Source organism: Cryphonectria parasitica (assembly GCF_011745365.1).
Source record: "Cryphonectria parasitica EP155 unplaced genomic scaffold M406scaffold_9, whole genome shotgun sequence".
NCBI lineage: Eukaryota > Fungi > Ascomycota > Sordariomycetes > Diaporthales > Cryphonectriaceae > Cryphonectria > Cryphonectria parasitica.
The window spans coordinates 476,043-493,252 of record NW_024468917.1 but is presented as its reverse complement, the minus strand read 5'-3'; the positions used below and the strand labels follow the sequence as shown (position 1 = coordinate 493,252).

The following is a 17,210-nucleotide window of genomic DNA, read 5'->3' as shown; positions in this document are numbered from 1 at the left end:
CACCCACTCTGTTGAGAGTCTCATATACGTACTCTATTCTCTTTTGGGCGCGCCCTGTCAAGGAAGCAGGGAGAGTGTATGCGCAAAGGCTCGCAACGCCTCCCTCATCCCGTGCGCCCCTTTCTATTTTCGCCCTGCATCACAGCCCCACCAGTAGCAGCTTAACACATAACGGTCGCAGAAGGGCGCCGTACCATGGTAATTCTCGAAAAGATGGTGGAACAGGATTACCGTTTTCGTACAACCACACATGTCTTCCCCTTTTTTTGCTTTCGCTTTGCTTTTGCTTCGCGTTGTCTCCCTTGCTGCCCAACAACATCTCACCTCAGCTGAACCCTTTGGGGGGGCGTAAAGGTGCAGCATGCATTGCAACATCTTGATCTCAAGCAGTTAGGGTATGCACAGAGAGAGAGAGAGAGACTCATCCTCCCGTCTCCCCCACTTTATAAAGCAGATGTGGGGTGTACTCCAACCACTCATGTATGATGTCTTATGCGGAGGGGGAAGCCAAAGGGAAAAGAAGAAGAAAAAAGGTTATAAATATCCTTGTCACAATCCGGAAGCTTGTGATCGAATCCATGATGTCAAAGACTGGCTTTGTACTGCCCCATCCTATATATTGTGAGGAGGGTAGGATGGAGAGCATGTGGGCTCTGGACAATATCATTCCTAGTAATAATTGGATGGCTGGGTGGTTGGTGCATCTTTGTTGATCAATAACTTGCAGTCGAGCAAATTATGACGATGAGGCCGTAGGCAATTATTACCTCTCGTACAGTTGGAAAGAAAGAAACAGAAAAAGGAAGAAAGAGAAAAAGAAGGAAGGGAAAAAGGAAGAAATAGAAAAAGACGTGGGTGTGTGAGAAGAAGAAAAAGCACATTCCTCACACGTCCTCTCATCGTGACGAGGCTCCGTACTTGAGTACTTGAGTAAACACTCACCCAGCAACCACCAAGGTTCTGGATCTTCCCACCCCTCATGCACACAGCAGCCTTCCTCCGTCTCTTCCAAAAGCTCCCAACCATCTTCTACCCGACCACCTCCTCCGTGATGTCCCATCCACCCCTTCGCCCGCCTGAGAAGGCGTTGTACACAACTCACAATCATGCACGTAACCCAACTCTCGAGAAAGATTTCCCCTGCGCGTCCCGTCTCGCCTGCAACCACCCACTCGCTGGCTGCCGGCGATCTCCCGCTTGAAAGCCACCCGGAGACCTCCGCTTGTTTCAATGCATAATAGCTAGCTGCCGGCACGCTGCAGTGCTACGGGGCCAGTAATCGCCTGGGCCCGTTGTTGTTGTTGTTGTTGTTGCTTCTGTTGGCTTCTTTCTTTTTCCTTCCCGCCTCGGTCAGGTCCGGCCCCTCGGAACTTTGACCTTGTTGCACTGGTAGAATTTTGTTATTTGGGCGCTTAGAGCCTTGCTGGGTTTTGTTCTTCTTTGTCAAGGACCTTGGGACGGATGGTGAGTAGCTAGAGAAATGTGTGGGTGTATGAACATGATAACTTTAGGAGTTGAGAAGAGGTAGGGTTTGGGCAAAAACACAAAGGAAGCTGTCCCCTCGAGGAACGGGAAAAGGAAGAGGAAGGGGGGTGGGGGGTTAACGAAACTTTTGGATAGCTTACAGCATATTTCGAGATGATCGTGACTGGAGCATGATGTCCGAATGCCTCTCTCGATTTGAGGGGCGTTCTTATCCTCGTTAAATTGTTGCCCATTGTTGAACAGCTGCCGAATAGCAAGGAATAAGTTCGGCGGCGGCGGAGGCTTGAAGCAATCCTAAATTGAACCCCAAAGAGGAAAGCAAACCCCATATCTAACTCCCAATGAATATCATTAACACCTTCTAATACATCCGTCCAGGATCTATACCGGATACACATGTATAATTACACAAAAGCCTCTGCTCAAACCATTCGAAAGTGCACGCCACCGCAACCAAAATCAGACAATAATCCCCTCCAGAGCCTCAACCAGCTCTCCCTCTTCATACCGAACTATCCTCTTCCGCCCCTCACCTACCATCTTCCCCTTGACCTTGACACACTCGATCCCAAGGCTCCGCAGTTCCTCCACATCTACCCGTGGCATGAGTGACGACGAGCTCCCAGCTCCGTTCGCGCCGCCCTTCTCAGCCCCCTCAAGGTAAACCAGGTGGCTTACGTACCTACCGACCTCCCCATCCGCCAGCGGGCCAAAGTCCGTCTGGCTCTCCTTCGCCGCCTTGGCAACTGCTCTGACAAAGTCCACCGCGCTCATGGGCGCCGCCACAGGGCCCGTCTCCCGATCCACCTTGCTATTCAAAATCAACACCTTCCGCCGCGCCCGTGCGACCGCTTGTCCGACGCCCCGCAAGATCACTGAGGGAATGATGCTCGTGTACAGACTCCCAATGCTATACACAACCACATCACTATCCTCCAGCGCCGCCAGCACCTTCGGGTTCGCAACCGGCCAGATTTCGTGACCGTACGGGTTGATGTACCACACGCGGTCTATGCGCGCGGGTAGGTCCTCCTCATCGTCCTTGGAGAAGGCGTGGTGGCCCCGCAGCACAGGCAGCGAGCCCGGCAGGTTGGCGTCTTCGACGCGGTCCAGATCCAAGTGCTTATTGCCTGTCGGATGGAAGGTGGCGTCGGGCACGGCAGTAGGGCCGGAGGGGTGGGAGATGGCGACCTGACCTGCGAGGACGGAGCCATCTACGAGCCCGGCGCTGATGTGGTGGGTGAAGTTGGAGTTGATGGCGGGCAGGACGGCTGTGGACTCAGGGATAGCGCAGATTAGGGAGAGGAGGTAGATGGCAGACTCGAAGGATCCCGAGAAGAGGCGAGCGCTGTTTATGAATTCTAGATATCAGTAAAACCAAACACAACATAGAGACTGACGACCAACAACGCCTCCATTGTTGAAGAGGAATTTCTACTTTTTCTTCTTCTTGACTTACCCCGTCAGGAACAGATTTCCCACGCTCGCCTCAGCGAAATTGAAAACACTCGTAGGCCGGTTCCTCTTGACAATCTCCAGGTTGAGCGTGTTGAACACAGATCGGATGAGCTCACGTTTCGGGCTGGAGATGAAGGTCCACAGCAAGTGGCGGGCCTCGACAATGTCCAGCCACTCGGTGCGGGCCTGCATAGGGTCTCCCGACAGCCGGTGCTCAAAGAGGACCTTGATGGCTGTGCGCTCCTCGTCGCCGTCGTGATTGGGGATGAGGCGGACGAGACGACCTTTCAGCAAATGCATCAGCGGCCGGGTCCCCTTCGGCAGTTCCTTACCCTCCCATAACGGGACGACTGGTTTCCAGTAGTCGAAAGGTTCTCAGGGTTTCACTCACTTCTGACATCTCCAACACCTATAGCCCTGTGTTAGTCACCACTTCTCGTTTGACACTCACTCACTTCGGTCGCCCGTTTGTGAGGAAAAGGGATCAACATGAGTACGCACTGGGCCCACCAAACACACGGATGAGTTCCGACGAACTCCCGCCGTTGTCACTTATGGGTATGATATAACGCAATGGGCACTTCCTTCGCGTGGTGATCTGGTCGAACACGTCAACGAGGAAGTTAGCTGCAGTGCCACCTGAGAAGACGGCGATGCCGCCTTGCTGGTTAGGGCGGGGTGTGGGCGTGGGTGGAGGCTGCGGCGTGTCCGCCATATCAAATATGCCGTTCACGTGCGAATGAAACGTCAATAGTGAATCGTGATTTTAGGTTGATATCACTGTTGAACAAAGATGTTATTGCACAATGAGTATTAGCGGTTTTTTATGTCGCAGATGTTCTGAGAAAGGAAGAAACAGAACGAAGAGAGGGCGGAACGAGGAGCGCACCGGCCGTGTTGTACTTGCCATGTTCGTGGCTGAGCAATAATCTCTAAGATGAGCTACAGACCAACTTGGCCTACTCGTAACGACATCCACCTTACGTGTCCTCATCCCTCCTCGCTGAGATGAATCAGAATAAAAAGCAACAGAACATTACATTTGAATTCCATTGCAAGCATTCCTGCTTCTTCCGGTTGTGCAGCTCGTATTTGCAGTGAGTCACAAATGCTTAGAAAGAACTATTGGGGTGCGGAAAAGCTGTGTGGTATTCAACTCTTCCGAAATTCTGTACACGTATCTTGAGGACGCACACCCGCAACACTTCTCGCAACATAAGTCAAGTGATAGATCACCCAGCAGATCACCAGTTGGATCACAGCAGAGAACTTTTCACGATTTTATCACCATTCAGCTCTGCCTCGCTCCCTGTCCATCCGCTTCCTGCTCAACATGACCAACCCTCACTGCCTCCCATCAAATCCTCCTCCCCACCACCTTTGCAGCAAAAAAAGGATAAGAAAGGTGATCAATTATCACGATCCTCTAGCCATGTCTATCTTTAACGCATGAAGCCCAAGTCCATCCCCCAGTATTTATAAGCCTTCCTCTGTCGCCTTCCATCCGCGAATCGCCCTCCCTAAGAAGCATTTCAGTGACTTCCAAGCCATGCCTACTCGAGCTAACCCCCAACCACCCAAGGCCACACTTTATAGAGAGAGGAGGGGGAAAACCAAAACCCTCTCATATTTTTCAGAAGCAGTCATAAAGAGTGTAGTAAATAGCCTCGACCAAGATGAAGGGCAGGAAGAGACCCATTACCAGAGACACCTCCGATAACCAAAAGGAACGAACAAAGGTGAAAGAGCAGCCCCGCTTTGTCCAGCCCTGCAGAAAAAAGACCCAGATTAGGCGGTATAGATGCTGAAGAATTCCCAAAGAAGAAAGGGCACCTGGAACGCCGTCTCCGAAAGCTTCACCCATCCACCTGGGTTTTTTTGTGGGGGGGGGGGGGCAAGCGAAGACATAGTCCAAAATACGTTCGCAAAATAAGCGCCAAAATTGAAATAAGAACAAGAAAATGAAGAGAGCACACGTGATAAAGAAACACGAGAGGTCAGGTGGGTGGGTCTGTAAAGTGAATATGGAACTAGGAGCGACAAGAGTTCTTGCTTTCAGAATGGGTGTGAAAAGGTAATTGACTGCCTAGGAATAAGTCGACCGCACACGTCTCCTGACACGGTACGGTGCTGGAACCCATACACATCGCACCTTGAGAATTGCCTGCTGAAAGACCCAGCCAGCTTAGACTCCTCCATGAGAATGTACAGCAATTGCCAACATTAACCCGAATCCAGTCTTTCTGATCAGAAAAAAGGGACAGACGTAATGAGCCCCATCTGCCTGGCCGTCTGGCCCCTTCAATTACCAAGTTTGACCAAAATGGTTGAAACAGAAGGCCGGCATTGCAGTAGATGTATTGTCTGAGCATGAGGTGGCTGGAGTGGCTTGATGAAGACGTTTGTGCAGTTGGGGGTGAACGCCACCGCTGGTCTTGCTGAAGTGCTCATGATGCAAAGTTTGTTCAACCATAAACCCCACCAAAGGAACCGGCCAAGCCCTAGTATGGGGTCATCCCTTGAGCGGCTTGATTGTAGTAGTAACCCTCTGGTGCCGGTGACATACCCATGGTCATGTTGGGAGCATAGCCAGGGGCGCCATAGGCAGGATAGGTTGGATACGTGGGTATCTGAGATGCATCATAGTAGTAGACCGTGCCGTTGACATCTTGGGCAACCAAGGTGGATGAGCCACCTCCCTGGGTGTTGGCCTGAACAGGAGGACCCTCGCCTTGACCACCCTGGCCGTAGTTCATTGCTTGTGCTTGTGGGCCGCCGGGGTAGAAGGGGGGAGCAGCCGCTGGGGAGGCCATATTGTTTGCGTACGGTTGCGGTGGTTGTGGGTAATAATACCCCTGTTGCTGCTGCTGCGGCCGCGGCGGCTGCGCCAACATGGGATAAGGTTGGCTGTAGTAGCCAGGCGGAGGTTGGGAGTACGTGGAGGGCTGGAAAGGTGCGGCATGGATAGCACGCTCGGGAATCTGAGAAAGAGGTGTACCAGTAGAGATTTGAGAGGGATAAGGCGGGTTCCGACCGTGCGTGTCCAGTGATAAGCTGTTGACCATCTGAGGCGGGACCTGTTGGTGGAAGGCCTGTTGGAATTGCGGTGGTTGTCTGGTCTGTCTTGTGGGCGATTCAATGTTCTCGAGGGACACTGCCTTCTGCGGGCGGGGTTGGTGCATGGGAATGGAGTCATCAGGGCGGTTCTCCTGGAACGCTGGCTTTTGAGGGAGAGGATAGGTCTGCGGCTGCGGTAGGTCCGTGATTGAGGGCTGGTCTGTATCGGCTGGATATTCAGGTGCCGGTGTGTCGGTGACAGCCATGTCCACAGGTGGCAGAGGCGGCGGGATGAATGCTGATGCGGGACCAGGCATGGGCATGGGCACCGGCACCTGTGGTTGCATCATGGGTGGGAGCCGCACGATCGGTCTCGACATAGCGGAGCCAGTCGGCGAGATGAAATCTCCCGGAGCTATTGACGACCGTCGGCTCATGCCCACACTCGGAGTGTAGGCACTTCCGTAGTAGCTGCCGCCGTAGATGCTAGTACGGCGTGAATAGCCACCAACGGAGCCAAAACCTGTTCGGGACCTGCCACGGATGTGCTGCTGGTTGGGGCGCATGGCCCGAGGGATAAAGATGAATGACCGATCCGCAGCAGGGAACACATAGCGAGGAGGGTTGCGTGGCAGACATATCCTGACAGCCTTGTCACGCCGGAGGGGAGGTCTGTGGTCGGGCAGCATTATGTAGCGCTTCATCGGAATGCTGGAGAACGACTTGGGCTCCTTCAGACCGGGGAAGAACATCCGAACTTCCACATATCCGAGAGTCTTCTCCGTCGACAAGGTTCTGTTGATGGGTGTGTCGCTGGATGGGCGTGTAGGAATATGTCCGTCTCCGTTCGGAGGGCCTTCCACAGGTCGAGGCGCATGTCTCGGCTGCCGCATGGGCAAAGGCTCGGCAACAGCTTCGTGCATGTCGTGGGCCCAAGGACCACTGACGGTCGGGTCAAGAGGGTTCGACTGGAACGGACTGCTTTCTACCGTCAGCAACAATTTCGATAAAAGGCATAGATGCAGCTCAGGTTGGGGGGTCTGGGGGGTGAGGGGGGTGAGGGGGAACAGATACATACTTGATCGGTGCAAAGGGGGCCCCTACGCCACGGCCCCTTCCTCGACCGCCTCTCAGGGCTCCTCTGCCAAACGGACGAAAGCCATTCGCGGCCGGGCCAGCGTGTCGGTGGTCGTGCATGAAGAAGGCGCCCCTGTTTGGCACGAAGGCTGGGTCCTCGTCTCTCTTCTTGCGGTACTCCTCATGCTCACGGCGTCTGCGCTCGAAGGGTGGCTCCTGTGCCTGCACCTGCGTGGAGCTCACGACCACGGGGCCGGTCGGCTTGGTAGGTGCGGAGGGAGTCGTCTCCTCTTGCGTCGGTCTAGGCTCGTCCGAGATGTTTAGCCCGTTCAGCTGTACTTCGGCTTCCGCCACGTCTCGAGCAACCTGCGCCTCCGGTCCGGTTGTCCCTGCAGGAGCAAGATGAGGGAGGTTTCCCTTGGCAGCTCTGCGACCTGGTGCCTTTTTTAAGACAGGGGATGTTGGTGACGCCTCGTCGACGTTGCTAGTGTCACTGTCATCGCCACGGTCATGTTCGTCGGTGATCACGGAGCCCTCAGTGACGGAGTCATCATCGAGATGATCCAGCGTCTCGGGCCCACCCTCGTCGTCACCTTCGTCGTCGACGCGGCGTCGATGACCGAGTGTCCTTCTGCTGCTGCGTTTGGGAGGTGCACCCATCGTGACTATATGTGTGTATGTATATTTGTTCGCGTGTGTACGTGTGTATATATGTGTGAGTGTGGGGCGTCCAAGTTCGACCGGGCTAGGCAAGGAGGGGTGGAGATCGGGCAGCACCGCGCGCGCTGTGTCTGCAGCGGGTTCAGAAGGTCTCGAGGGCTAGCATGTGGTGTCGGGAAGGCGAGGTCGAACTGTTCTCGAGGACGCTCGACCGCTGATCCGGTCAGGGATGGACGCGTTGCTGATTTGAGGCCGTGGGCCCGCGCTGCAGCAGTGACTTGAGAACTGTGTTTGCTGTGGTATTGCTACAAACACGGTGTCGAAGAAGGAAAAAGAGAGGACGCAGGAATGGAAGTGAACCGTAACAAGACAGACAATTAGTAGAAAAGACAAGAGCGTAGGGAAAGTTTTGACAGCGATGGCCAAGGCGGATTGGATATCGTTTGCCGCCGACTCAAAAAGACCACCGGCTCCACTTTCTCTGGTGTCCCTGTTGGCAGAGACTCAAACGAAAAGGGCCAAAGACGGGACAGAGAGGCTGGCGAGGGCGAGAAGGAGAGAGAGAAAAAGTAAAAACAAGAAGTGAGGTCGGAGGACGGAGAATGGATGACAAGGTCGAACCGGATAAGAGTCAAAGGCGAACGAACGCTTTGAAACTTAGATTGAGACAGGCAGAGCCTAGAGGCGCACCGAAGAGATGCTGACCGATATCTCAATGATGAATCTGACCAGCCCAGGGACCAGGCTTTTCGACGGTAAGAGGTGGTCGTCGGCGTCGGCGGTGATGGGCGACAGGACAGCGCGGAGGTGGAGGTGGAGGTGAGGTGGTGGATGTTGATGTTTTGTTGGTCGGGGTCGGTTGGATTGGGTCTAGAGGTGTGGGTTCTGTGGGAGGGTGTGTGTCTGTCTCTCTCTCTCTCTCTCTGCGTGTGCGCGCTGTGATGACGGAGACCAGGGGCTGGGGCCAAAGTCCTCCTCCAGCTCACCATAACTGCTGTGTTGTATTTCTGCGGCTACTCCTGTTGGGGAAAACTACCCCTTCCCGCCCCGCTCCGGGCGCCTCCTCCTCCCGCAGGCAAGAGAAAGTATCCTGGGGCTGCACTGCTGTGTCTTGCTTAGTTTACGTTGGGACTGGGTGGCCTAAGGTTAGGACTGGACTGTGGCAGCGTCAGAAGTGGGTGGGGTAACCATGGTCGCTGGGCAAGGAGGAGTCTAGGCCCTGCCAGGCCGGTCCTTGGGGTTGCTGCTGCTGATCATCTCTGTGCCTACCCGCTATAGTACAGGGGCTACTAAGCAGCATAGCATTTGGGAGAGAAGACTCCGTCGGAAACCACCGCCTGGTCCTATGAGGCGAGTATCTTGAGAAATACATGCTACAACAGTACTAATGTATGGGTGGTGCACTAACTGTACTACATACAGTTTAGATACACCCAAGTAACCTCGTCCTGCCTAGACACAGGGCGAACGACGACAAGTCTAGGTCGCGTACCAATTTGAGGCCCATTATTCATCAATCAAGGCAAGCCGCTAGCGACACCGTCGGCTTACATACTCTACCAATGCAGACGCTGCTGACAGGTGCGGCCAGCGTAAAACTCATGCAGATGTGTTTGTTGGGGGGACCGAGTGTGTGCGCTCCCTGGTTTGCCCACGTTCCGCCCTCGGAACCAGTTCATCCTGTCCTGTTCTCCCAGGTAGCAGCCTCGTTCTGAACCCAGGGGAGGAAAATCGTGACTTTCGGAGCATTCAAGACGCATGTGAAACCTTATGCAGTACGATCAGCGACTTTGGAGGAGTTTGCTACCCCAATGCCAATATACACCTCGTGTTGGACAAGAAGTTCCTTGACGCCGAAATTCGGAGAGGTTCAGGCAACAGGTCAGAGAGCGAGTGTGTTGGAGAACCTTCGTGTCTACCACACAAGCCGAAAGCTGATTCCAAGAATTCTTACACTGTTCTCTGACTAAACTTCGATGCCTCCTCACTTTAATTGTTCTTTTTTTTTCTTTCTATTTATTTACGACGCCCACCAGATAGATTTCCGACCGTCACGTGAGCAAGACTACCATGCAAGTACAAGAACCTACAGTAAAGCATTGTCACATGGAAATCTCATACCCATGCCGCAGTCGCAGGGGAGACTACTGGCTTGCCTGTGATATGTGTATCAGTGATCGCGGTAGTTCGTAAGCCATATCCAGGAGAGTCGGCCAATCACCATGCAAGCTACCAAACGACATATAATAGAGCAATGCTCTATAGTATCGACTTTTTAACATTGTAAGAAATTAACGAGGAATTTATTAGGTAGGCATGCTACTTGGATGTCTCGTGGGAGAGAAAAATAACCCTTGCTGTGAAATTGAGATTGATCCCTCTAGAAAGCAACTCATCGTAATCACGTTCATAATCTGCCGATAAACGTCCAGAAAAAGCCACCGGTCATGACCCCAGACAAATCGAGAGCGACTTCCCACGGATCGCCTACGAGGTGCTGCTAGTGGTAGGGTCCAGGTTCTGGGTGCTCTCGATCTTGGGCACCAGGCCCAGGCGGGTGTTGCCCTGGTCCCAGATGACATAGACGCTCTTCAGGAAGACATCACCCAGGATGTCAAATGGGTTGTCGCCACGGGACTGCACACCACCGTACCAGTATCCCTCAGACGCGACAGTGAAGGCCAGGTCCTCCTTCTGGATGGTAAACTCCTGGTCGCCGACAGCGACACTGAAGTCGGGAAGCTGATCGGCTGTGACGGAGGTGGGGAAGAGGTAACCCTGCTGGGTCTCGTCGTACTTGCTTCCCGGGATGGCGTCGTAGAGGGCCTCGACGACCTCGTCGGCCAGCAGGCAGAGAGTGGTACCAGTATCGCAGATGGCCTGGTTGGATGCCTGGGTGCCCTGCGTGCCCGCAATGGTGTATGTCGTAGAGTCGAACATCCAGAAGCCCTCGGAGTTGTCGATATCGGTGTAGTGGATCGTGTTGGAGCCGACCAGATCGGTATCGATGTAGCCGAAGGTGTAGAAAGAGTTGGCAGCCTGATCACGAGAAGAATAGAAGGCCGAGGTGAACAGCTGGGCGTCAGACGGAATGTCGCCCTGAGAGATCATGTTGGCAACAGGGGTGTTCTGGGGATCAGCCTGGCCGCTCTTGGTAATCGTGTTGATGGACGGAAACGCGAGACCGAGGAGACCGTCACCCGTGCCGGAGATGAACTGCGCAGCGGCAGTCTTGGCGAGTTCGACAGACTGGTTGGTGATCGTGACGCCGCCAATGTTGACGGTATCGGTGCCGACATCACCGGAAGCAGAGCTGCCATCTCCATAGGAAATCTTCCAGGAGAGACCCTCGGAGGTCTGCCAGGTGGAGGACTTTGAGGGGTCGAAGATGTTGTGGCCCGTCTGGTCCTTGGAGGGCAGCTCGGTAGAGAAGACCTGATTATGGTTAGCAACAGTTGTCACCAGCACCGAGTCATTTCCCCGGGGAAGGGGGGTAGGGCTCACCCAGAGGTCGGAAGAACCAGTGTCGAAGTCGAGCTTCAGGGTCTGGGCAGGAGTACCAATCTGGACCTCACACAGGTACTCAGAGTCATTCTGCTGGTCCTCAGCGGTGACCTCGCCTGTCTCGCCACTGGAGGTGGTCTTGACAAGCTTGTGCTCACGGCGAAGGCGCCCGCCCCTGGCGACGTGCGAGCCAGCGAGCCCACGGTGGTGGAAGGTGGTACTGTGCTGGTAAGGACCAGGCTTGGTGGCCTTGAAGCCGAACCTGTTCATCAGGTAGACGTAGGACTTGGTGCCGTGGCGCTTGTAGTTCTGGTTGGGAACGGCCATGACCTTCTTGAGGCCGAGCTCCTGCCTGAGCTTGGCCTGGGTGGCGAATGCGGCCTCCATGATTGCTGTTCTGGTCGCCAGGGTGATGGTTGGTTGTTGTAGTGATGAAGATGTGAGAGAAGGACGAAGGCCGAGGCAGTACTAAAGGCAACTGGTATCTTGGTAGGAGACGAGGGTGGGATGCAGTAAGATTTGAGGTTGACAAAGTGGAATGAGTAGGAGGTATGTTCTAAGTCCCAAGGAAGGAGGATGGCTGGTCTTATATGTTCGTGCCTAGGAGAGATGGTCTGGTGGTTTACCAGGTCTCAGGTGGGAAGGAGTGATGGGGGAAGGCACTACTGTATGCTTGTCCCTGCACAAGTTTCAGGGTTCGTTGTAAGTGGTACTGTAACGAGGTACCTGCCGTGACGTGGTGCTCTGGATGAAGCTTGCCGGTTTCCCTTGTCCGATGCGACTGTGAGCAAGACAACTTTGCAGATGCGCCCCTCCCTTTCCAAGGTCAAGTGGTTCCCCTTGTGATGCGGATGCATAGGAGGGGTAAAACAGGCATGGCTCCCATGAACAGGTTGTCTGTCCCACTGCAGCTCCTCTTGGGCGGCTGTGCCTGTTTGAGCTGTGCATCGACGTGCGCACAAACGAAGGTTTAACCAACTGCAGCGCGATGCGAGGGATGCCTAGTGGAGAGTTGCACCATGCAGTGAAAGGAGTCATTGGGCTGCATGGAGGATGGGCCAATGCCTATACAGAGAAGCTTGATGCAAACTGGGAATCTCGATCGTGGTCGTATCAGATGCCGCACCTCAGCCATCCTCGACTGCGGATCACTGCCCTGGCGGCTGCAGTGGTAGGAGATAAATTCTCCTCCGCCTTGATTTTCACCCCTCCTCGTTGACAAAACACGAAGGGTTCAGGGCTGAACAAGAGGCAAACGGCAACACGGGCTCCCCCACATGGTATGGGCGGCATACCGAGACAATTGTGACGAAAGCACGCGTCTAAACCAGACTCTCCTTCGGGGGGGCCCAGAGCTCTGCTGCCGGGCGGTGTCGTCATCATGCCTCTTCTGGACAATGGTGTGCTGAACAAGGATCGAGGCACTTTTGAAAAGGACGAACAGAAAGGGCCTGATGTCTTGAAATGGGAAAGCAATAGGATAGGCCTCCCACCCCCGTCCGGCATTGATCCGGGAAGACCTCGAAGTGGAACCGGGCTATGCGAGGCGTGGGGGAGCATCTGGCACTGGAGGCAAGCAGCGCTGCGATCTGCAGAAGGTCTTCGTGACTATTCTTAGAGAGGCGGGGAAGTCATGGTATGTCTCTCCTATGATCCTGTTGTTCGCGACATGCACGATTCCATGTGAACGTTTGAGTGCGTTCTATTTTGGCCCACAATGCGCCACTCTTCCACTAGAGCGGATCCTGACACCATGTGCATTGTGTCTCTCTTCGGAATGGCATCATGAGTCCCAAAAGTCCTCTCGGCATCACAAGGTTACTTGTGTGTGTCGGTCTAGCCGAGTGGTGGGCAGCTTGATTTTATTTCACATTACAATGGCGCAACCCCCCCTTTGGACGACACAGCCATCTCGATGGCGTATACTCTGCAACAACTCTGATTTCGTGCCAGTCGATCTGTTTGCCATCCCGAGGGTTTTCACGGTGGCTCACGGTGGCTGGAAGCAACCTGAGCAACGTATTTGCCTGGCGAGGTGGTGCCAGATGTCGTCACCGGTGCCACGGGTGGTCATGCTGCCAGCTTTTACGCATCTTCTGATACTGGTTTCCTCCCACACGGCCCTGTTGGATGCAGGACTGTGTACAAGATAGCGCAAGGCCGGGGCTGGCTGAACCCACCATGAAGAAGTACAGATCGTATGTTCATGCACAGTCCTGGTTGGTCAGAATTAGCATGTAATTCCAGTAATTTTAAAAAGCAGGTTCATATGTGTTGTTACAGGTTGCGAAGGGAGGACTCTACCAAGCTTCGGTCGCTGATGTGTGATCACAGGGTTCCTGGGGGAAAACGTCACCTCTTATCTCCTCGGTTCCGATCCACCCACCCATCAGATAGTGGCATAGCACCGTAGTGCTAACTTGGAGGGCCCACCAAAGACAGCTTCTTAAGTATCTCCTCCGCACCGCCAACAAAGGCGGCCCTATCCGCCCGTTCGTTTGGTCAGGGGTCGAGTTTTGGGGTCAACGACGATTCCGAAGTCTTGGTCTTCTTGGCGATGACTTTGACCAGACGCTGGGAGCCATCAGCACTCGCGTCTTTGCACAAGAACATACAGTGAATGCCGTGCCTTCAGACAAGTGCCGGTATTCATCCTGGCCCATGCCTAGGAAGATCAATCAAAAGCACCTCGAGTGCAAGGTGATCTTGCAAGCTGAGCCAGGGTCGCAAAGGCCGGCAGGGGCCCCAACCGCTGACCATTATGCAAGCTTATTATGTCACTACTGCAACCCCGCGGCCTGGTCAGAAAACCTGTTGATGACTTCGTCGTTGATAGTGGTGGTCTCGAATGTTATCACGTTCTTTGCAGGTAACGGGGCATCTGCCATGCTCACCACGTCAAAACTTGATCAGCAGCCGCACACAGCCATAGTGTGTCCCGACCAATCCGGCACCGCAGACAGGTGGCTTGTTGTCTCACCACAGACGCCATAGCGCGGTCGTTTGAGCCGACCATGACTTAGTTGACTCTGCTCAAGCACAAGCGGCAGGCTATAATTGATGGTCAAGTGGTGTCTCCCTACTTCTGATTGTCAGGAGGATGTCAACCCTCGGCGAAGTCAGTCGTCGCGGCTTCTGTCAGCATGACTTGCATACTACGATAAGCCTCCCCGCGCAACTACCGAGCGCGAATAATCCCTGAAGTTCAGTCAGCACTTAAAAAAGAGAGAGAGAGAGAGATCCTAAGCTCCGCTGAAGGTATCTGCTGCCTGAAAACAGCAATGACACAGGCATTCGAGCAATTGTCCTCGGCTGGTATCATATGCCGACAATATTGGATATGGTGTCCCCCTTGCTCATGTCCACTCAAAGTTGTTCTTTGGGTCACTCATGGCCAAACGCGTTCACGGACTGATTGATATTGATATGAACAGTCTTAAGGGTCTAAGTCATTGCTTTGCCCCTGCCCATATTCAGCCTATTTTTTTTTTGTTTAATAAAGTTCAAGAACACCAGTGACCGTTACGCCGCGCCAACATTCTGTTCAACAAAGTCCAGGATGGTGCTGTACGTGAAGGGATGAGAATATTCCTGGAGAGCACTGTCAGCTCGCAACTGCAGTCAGCAAGGTCTACCATCCCAGGACATACCAGGTTTAGGCCATGGCCCGCCTCGCCGACGACTACAGCCGTGAAGTTGGTTGTGTTTGGGAATTCAGCCCGGGACATCTCAAGTACATTCGGAATGCTCGCGTTTGTCGTCACTCTGCAGTCGCCTCCGCAGAATGGAATATCACGGCCTATCCGTCAAAGTCAGCCATACCCGTGATTTCAAAGCCGGCAAACTCTGCGACATGTCCATTGTGGAACCCACCTCCAGTGATGATCAAGACTGGTGCCGTGGTCGGATTCACCGATGAGGTCTGGGCGCCGATCGTGAGGAGCTCTCCTGGAGTGACTGGCTCCCCAGTCGTATACGCCAGGTTCAGCAGCTCCGGGTCGAACATGCCCGGCGCAAAGAAGTTGGTCTGGACGCCAGAGATGTCACCGGCGGCAAAGTAGCCTACCGGATAACTCGACAAGGCCGGAACTTCCGTGGCGAGGACAAAATTCCCACCCAGGTTGAAGTAAGGCACGAAGTTGGCTGCCTGGGTAAATCCGGTGAGCACCAAACCGTCGCTGGCATGCGGATAGAGCACGGTCAGAGAGTAGCTCTGGATGCTGCCGAAAGAGTGGCCCACGTGGACGACCTTGTCGAAGCCGCAGCCAACGCCCTTGATCGAGCCCGCCCGGAGCCGCACTGTGAGCTCGTACAGCGCAGCGATTTCGAGCGACGACTGGATCTCATTCACAGGCTCGCCGCGCGAGGACATGCCAATACCGAGGCGGTCGTACGAGAAAGTGCTGTACCCAGCTGCGTTCGCCTGCGCCACGTAGCTGTAGTTGAAGTTGTTCACTGGCAGGTCCCAGTACGAGCGGTCGAAGCCGATGCCGTGGGTCAGCAGCTGTACAGTGCCCGAGGGCCCGTTGTCGGGCTCGCAGTATGTCGCTGTGATGGTATACTGGCCGCCAACGTCTGCGTAGCCCGTCAACAGCTCGGCGGTGAAATTGTGGCCGTTCTGCGTGTTGTCGAGGACGAAATTGATCACGTCGATGTCACTCTGGGGCGTCGTGAGATTGAATACGGCGTTTCGGGCTTGGACGTGGACGGGGACACTAAGGTTGGTGCAACGCCTTGCTGCTGCGAGGGCAGCGAGCCCGAGGGCACTGATCAGGCAAGATGGTGAATGCATGGTGTTTTTTGTGTTTGCCTCTCTAGTTCGCTTCTTTTTTCTTTTTTCTTTTTTCGAAGCCTTTCAAGAGCTTGAGGAGTCTCTAGCTCGACGAATGTACTGCTGGATCCCGTAACACTGTCTACAAGAGGACTGGAAAGAGCATACTCACAGGAAAGAGTTGCGGCAAGCCTGTTTTAAGGCCGAGTGTCATGTGTTCGGTGTTTTCAAAGCGAGCAGTGGCCGCCAGTACGTGAGGACATCGTCATTGGCAGCTCAGCGACAAAGACGTCCATGGTTCCGGCGATGGCATTATTTGGCATCAATTATCTCGCTATGATGACAATGAGCTAGATTTTCTGTCTAGTCTTGAGCCGGAGCTCTGTAACGTACTCCACGGGGATCCCTCTACCTGGAGCCTCAACCCACAAGTACTTGGCTCATAGCATGGGTAATAATTCTGATCCATCACGGCGAAGACGAATTCCCCCACCTGAATTTGTCGGCCATTGCGGAAGCGTTGATCCGGCGGTGCTCGAGGGTTTTTTTTTGGTTTGGTTTTTGTTCTTCTTCTTTTTGCTCTTGCGCGGAGGACATGAGGGCTCTAGGACGTCATTCATTTTCAAATTAGGATCCCCATTCAGGCAGGCATGCATGGATTACAACATGGCATCGAATACTTGTCTAGCCTTCGAAAGTCTTCCGGCCTGCACTAATACTGCCGTATTACTGAAAAGTACAAGAGCTAAGGACCCGGATGATACGCCCGGAGCAGCCACACGGCCCCGATCGGCAGGGGACTAAAATCGTGGTTCAGATTTGTATGGCAGTAGTGAAAGTAGTGGTACTTTGAGGCGTTTGAATTTATGACCTCCGAGGAGAAAGTAAAAAGATAGTAGATGTAGGGTGGCGGGTAGGATGCAATCCACAAGCTATATGAATGGCTATAGAGTTAGTCAATTTGATAATGTGTTGACTGTGTCTCGATGACCGGCAGTTGTGGACTGCGTTGTTAGCCAGATAGGGTCGTATAGCCGGAGTAGGGAGATATCTCGACCATGCTTTGTTCCGCTTTTGAGCGGTGATCGAAGTGTCGGAATTCCCATTCAGCTGCGCATGTCTTGCCTTTGTCAGTTGCACTAATGGCTTTATGAAAGGCTGCTCTCGGGATTCGGCCTTCGAAAAGCCGGATCTTATA

At 53.9% G+C, this 17,210-nt stretch overlaps 4 protein-coding genes across 4 annotated transcripts; all 4 read right to left on the bottom strand.

The window, feature by feature from the left end:
* Window positions 1–1,765: 1,765 nt before the first annotated feature.
* On the bottom strand, window positions 1,766–3,853 carry M406DRAFT_348155 (UPF0052-domain-containing protein; the record flags this gene model as incomplete). Its single annotated transcript, XM_040922366.1, has 5 exons — window positions 1,766–2,833; window positions 2,945–3,227; window positions 3,335–3,352; window positions 3,445–3,607; window positions 3,833–3,853. 5 exons carry the CDS (start codon window positions 3,851–3,853, stop codon window positions 1,945–1,947), a joined length of 1,374 nt encoding a protein of 457 aa, XP_040771543.1. The 3' UTR covers window positions 1,766–1,944.
* Window positions 3,854–5,444: 1,591 nt separating this feature from the next.
* M406DRAFT_295918 (uncharacterized protein) lies at window positions 5,445–8,542 on the bottom strand (the record flags this gene model as incomplete). The annotated part of the gene is made up of 3 exons (XM_040919218.1): window positions 7,069–8,542; window positions 6,311–6,968; window positions 5,445–6,220 (listed from the first exon to the last, which is right to left on the bottom strand). Exons 1-3 carry the CDS (start codon window positions 7,735–7,737, stop codon window positions 5,445–5,447), a joined length of 2,103 nt encoding a protein of 700 aa, XP_040771542.1. The 5' UTR covers window positions 7,738–8,542.
* A 1,463-nt stretch (window positions 8,543–10,005) lies between these two features.
* M406DRAFT_358228 (aspartyl proteinase) lies at window positions 10,006–11,765 on the bottom strand. Its single transcript, XM_040923835.1, has 2 exons — window positions 11,242–11,765; window positions 10,006–11,172 (listed from the first exon to the last, which is right to left on the bottom strand). Exons 1-2 carry the CDS (start codon window positions 11,626–11,628, stop codon window positions 10,225–10,227), a joined length of 1,335 nt encoding a protein of 444 aa, XP_040771541.1. The 5' UTR covers window positions 11,629–11,765; the 3' UTR covers window positions 10,006–10,224.
* Window positions 11,766–14,763: 2,998 nt separating this feature from the next.
* M406DRAFT_334193 (alpha/beta-hydrolase) lies at window positions 14,764–16,033 on the bottom strand (the record flags this gene model as incomplete). Its single annotated transcript, XM_040920913.1, has 3 exons — window positions 14,764–14,832; window positions 14,892–15,040; window positions 15,115–16,033. The coding sequence occupies 3 exons, from the start codon at window positions 16,031–16,033 to the stop codon at window positions 14,764–14,766; spliced, it is 1,137 nt and encodes a 378-aa protein (XP_040771540.1).
* Window positions 16,034–17,210: the final 1,177 nt, after the last annotated feature.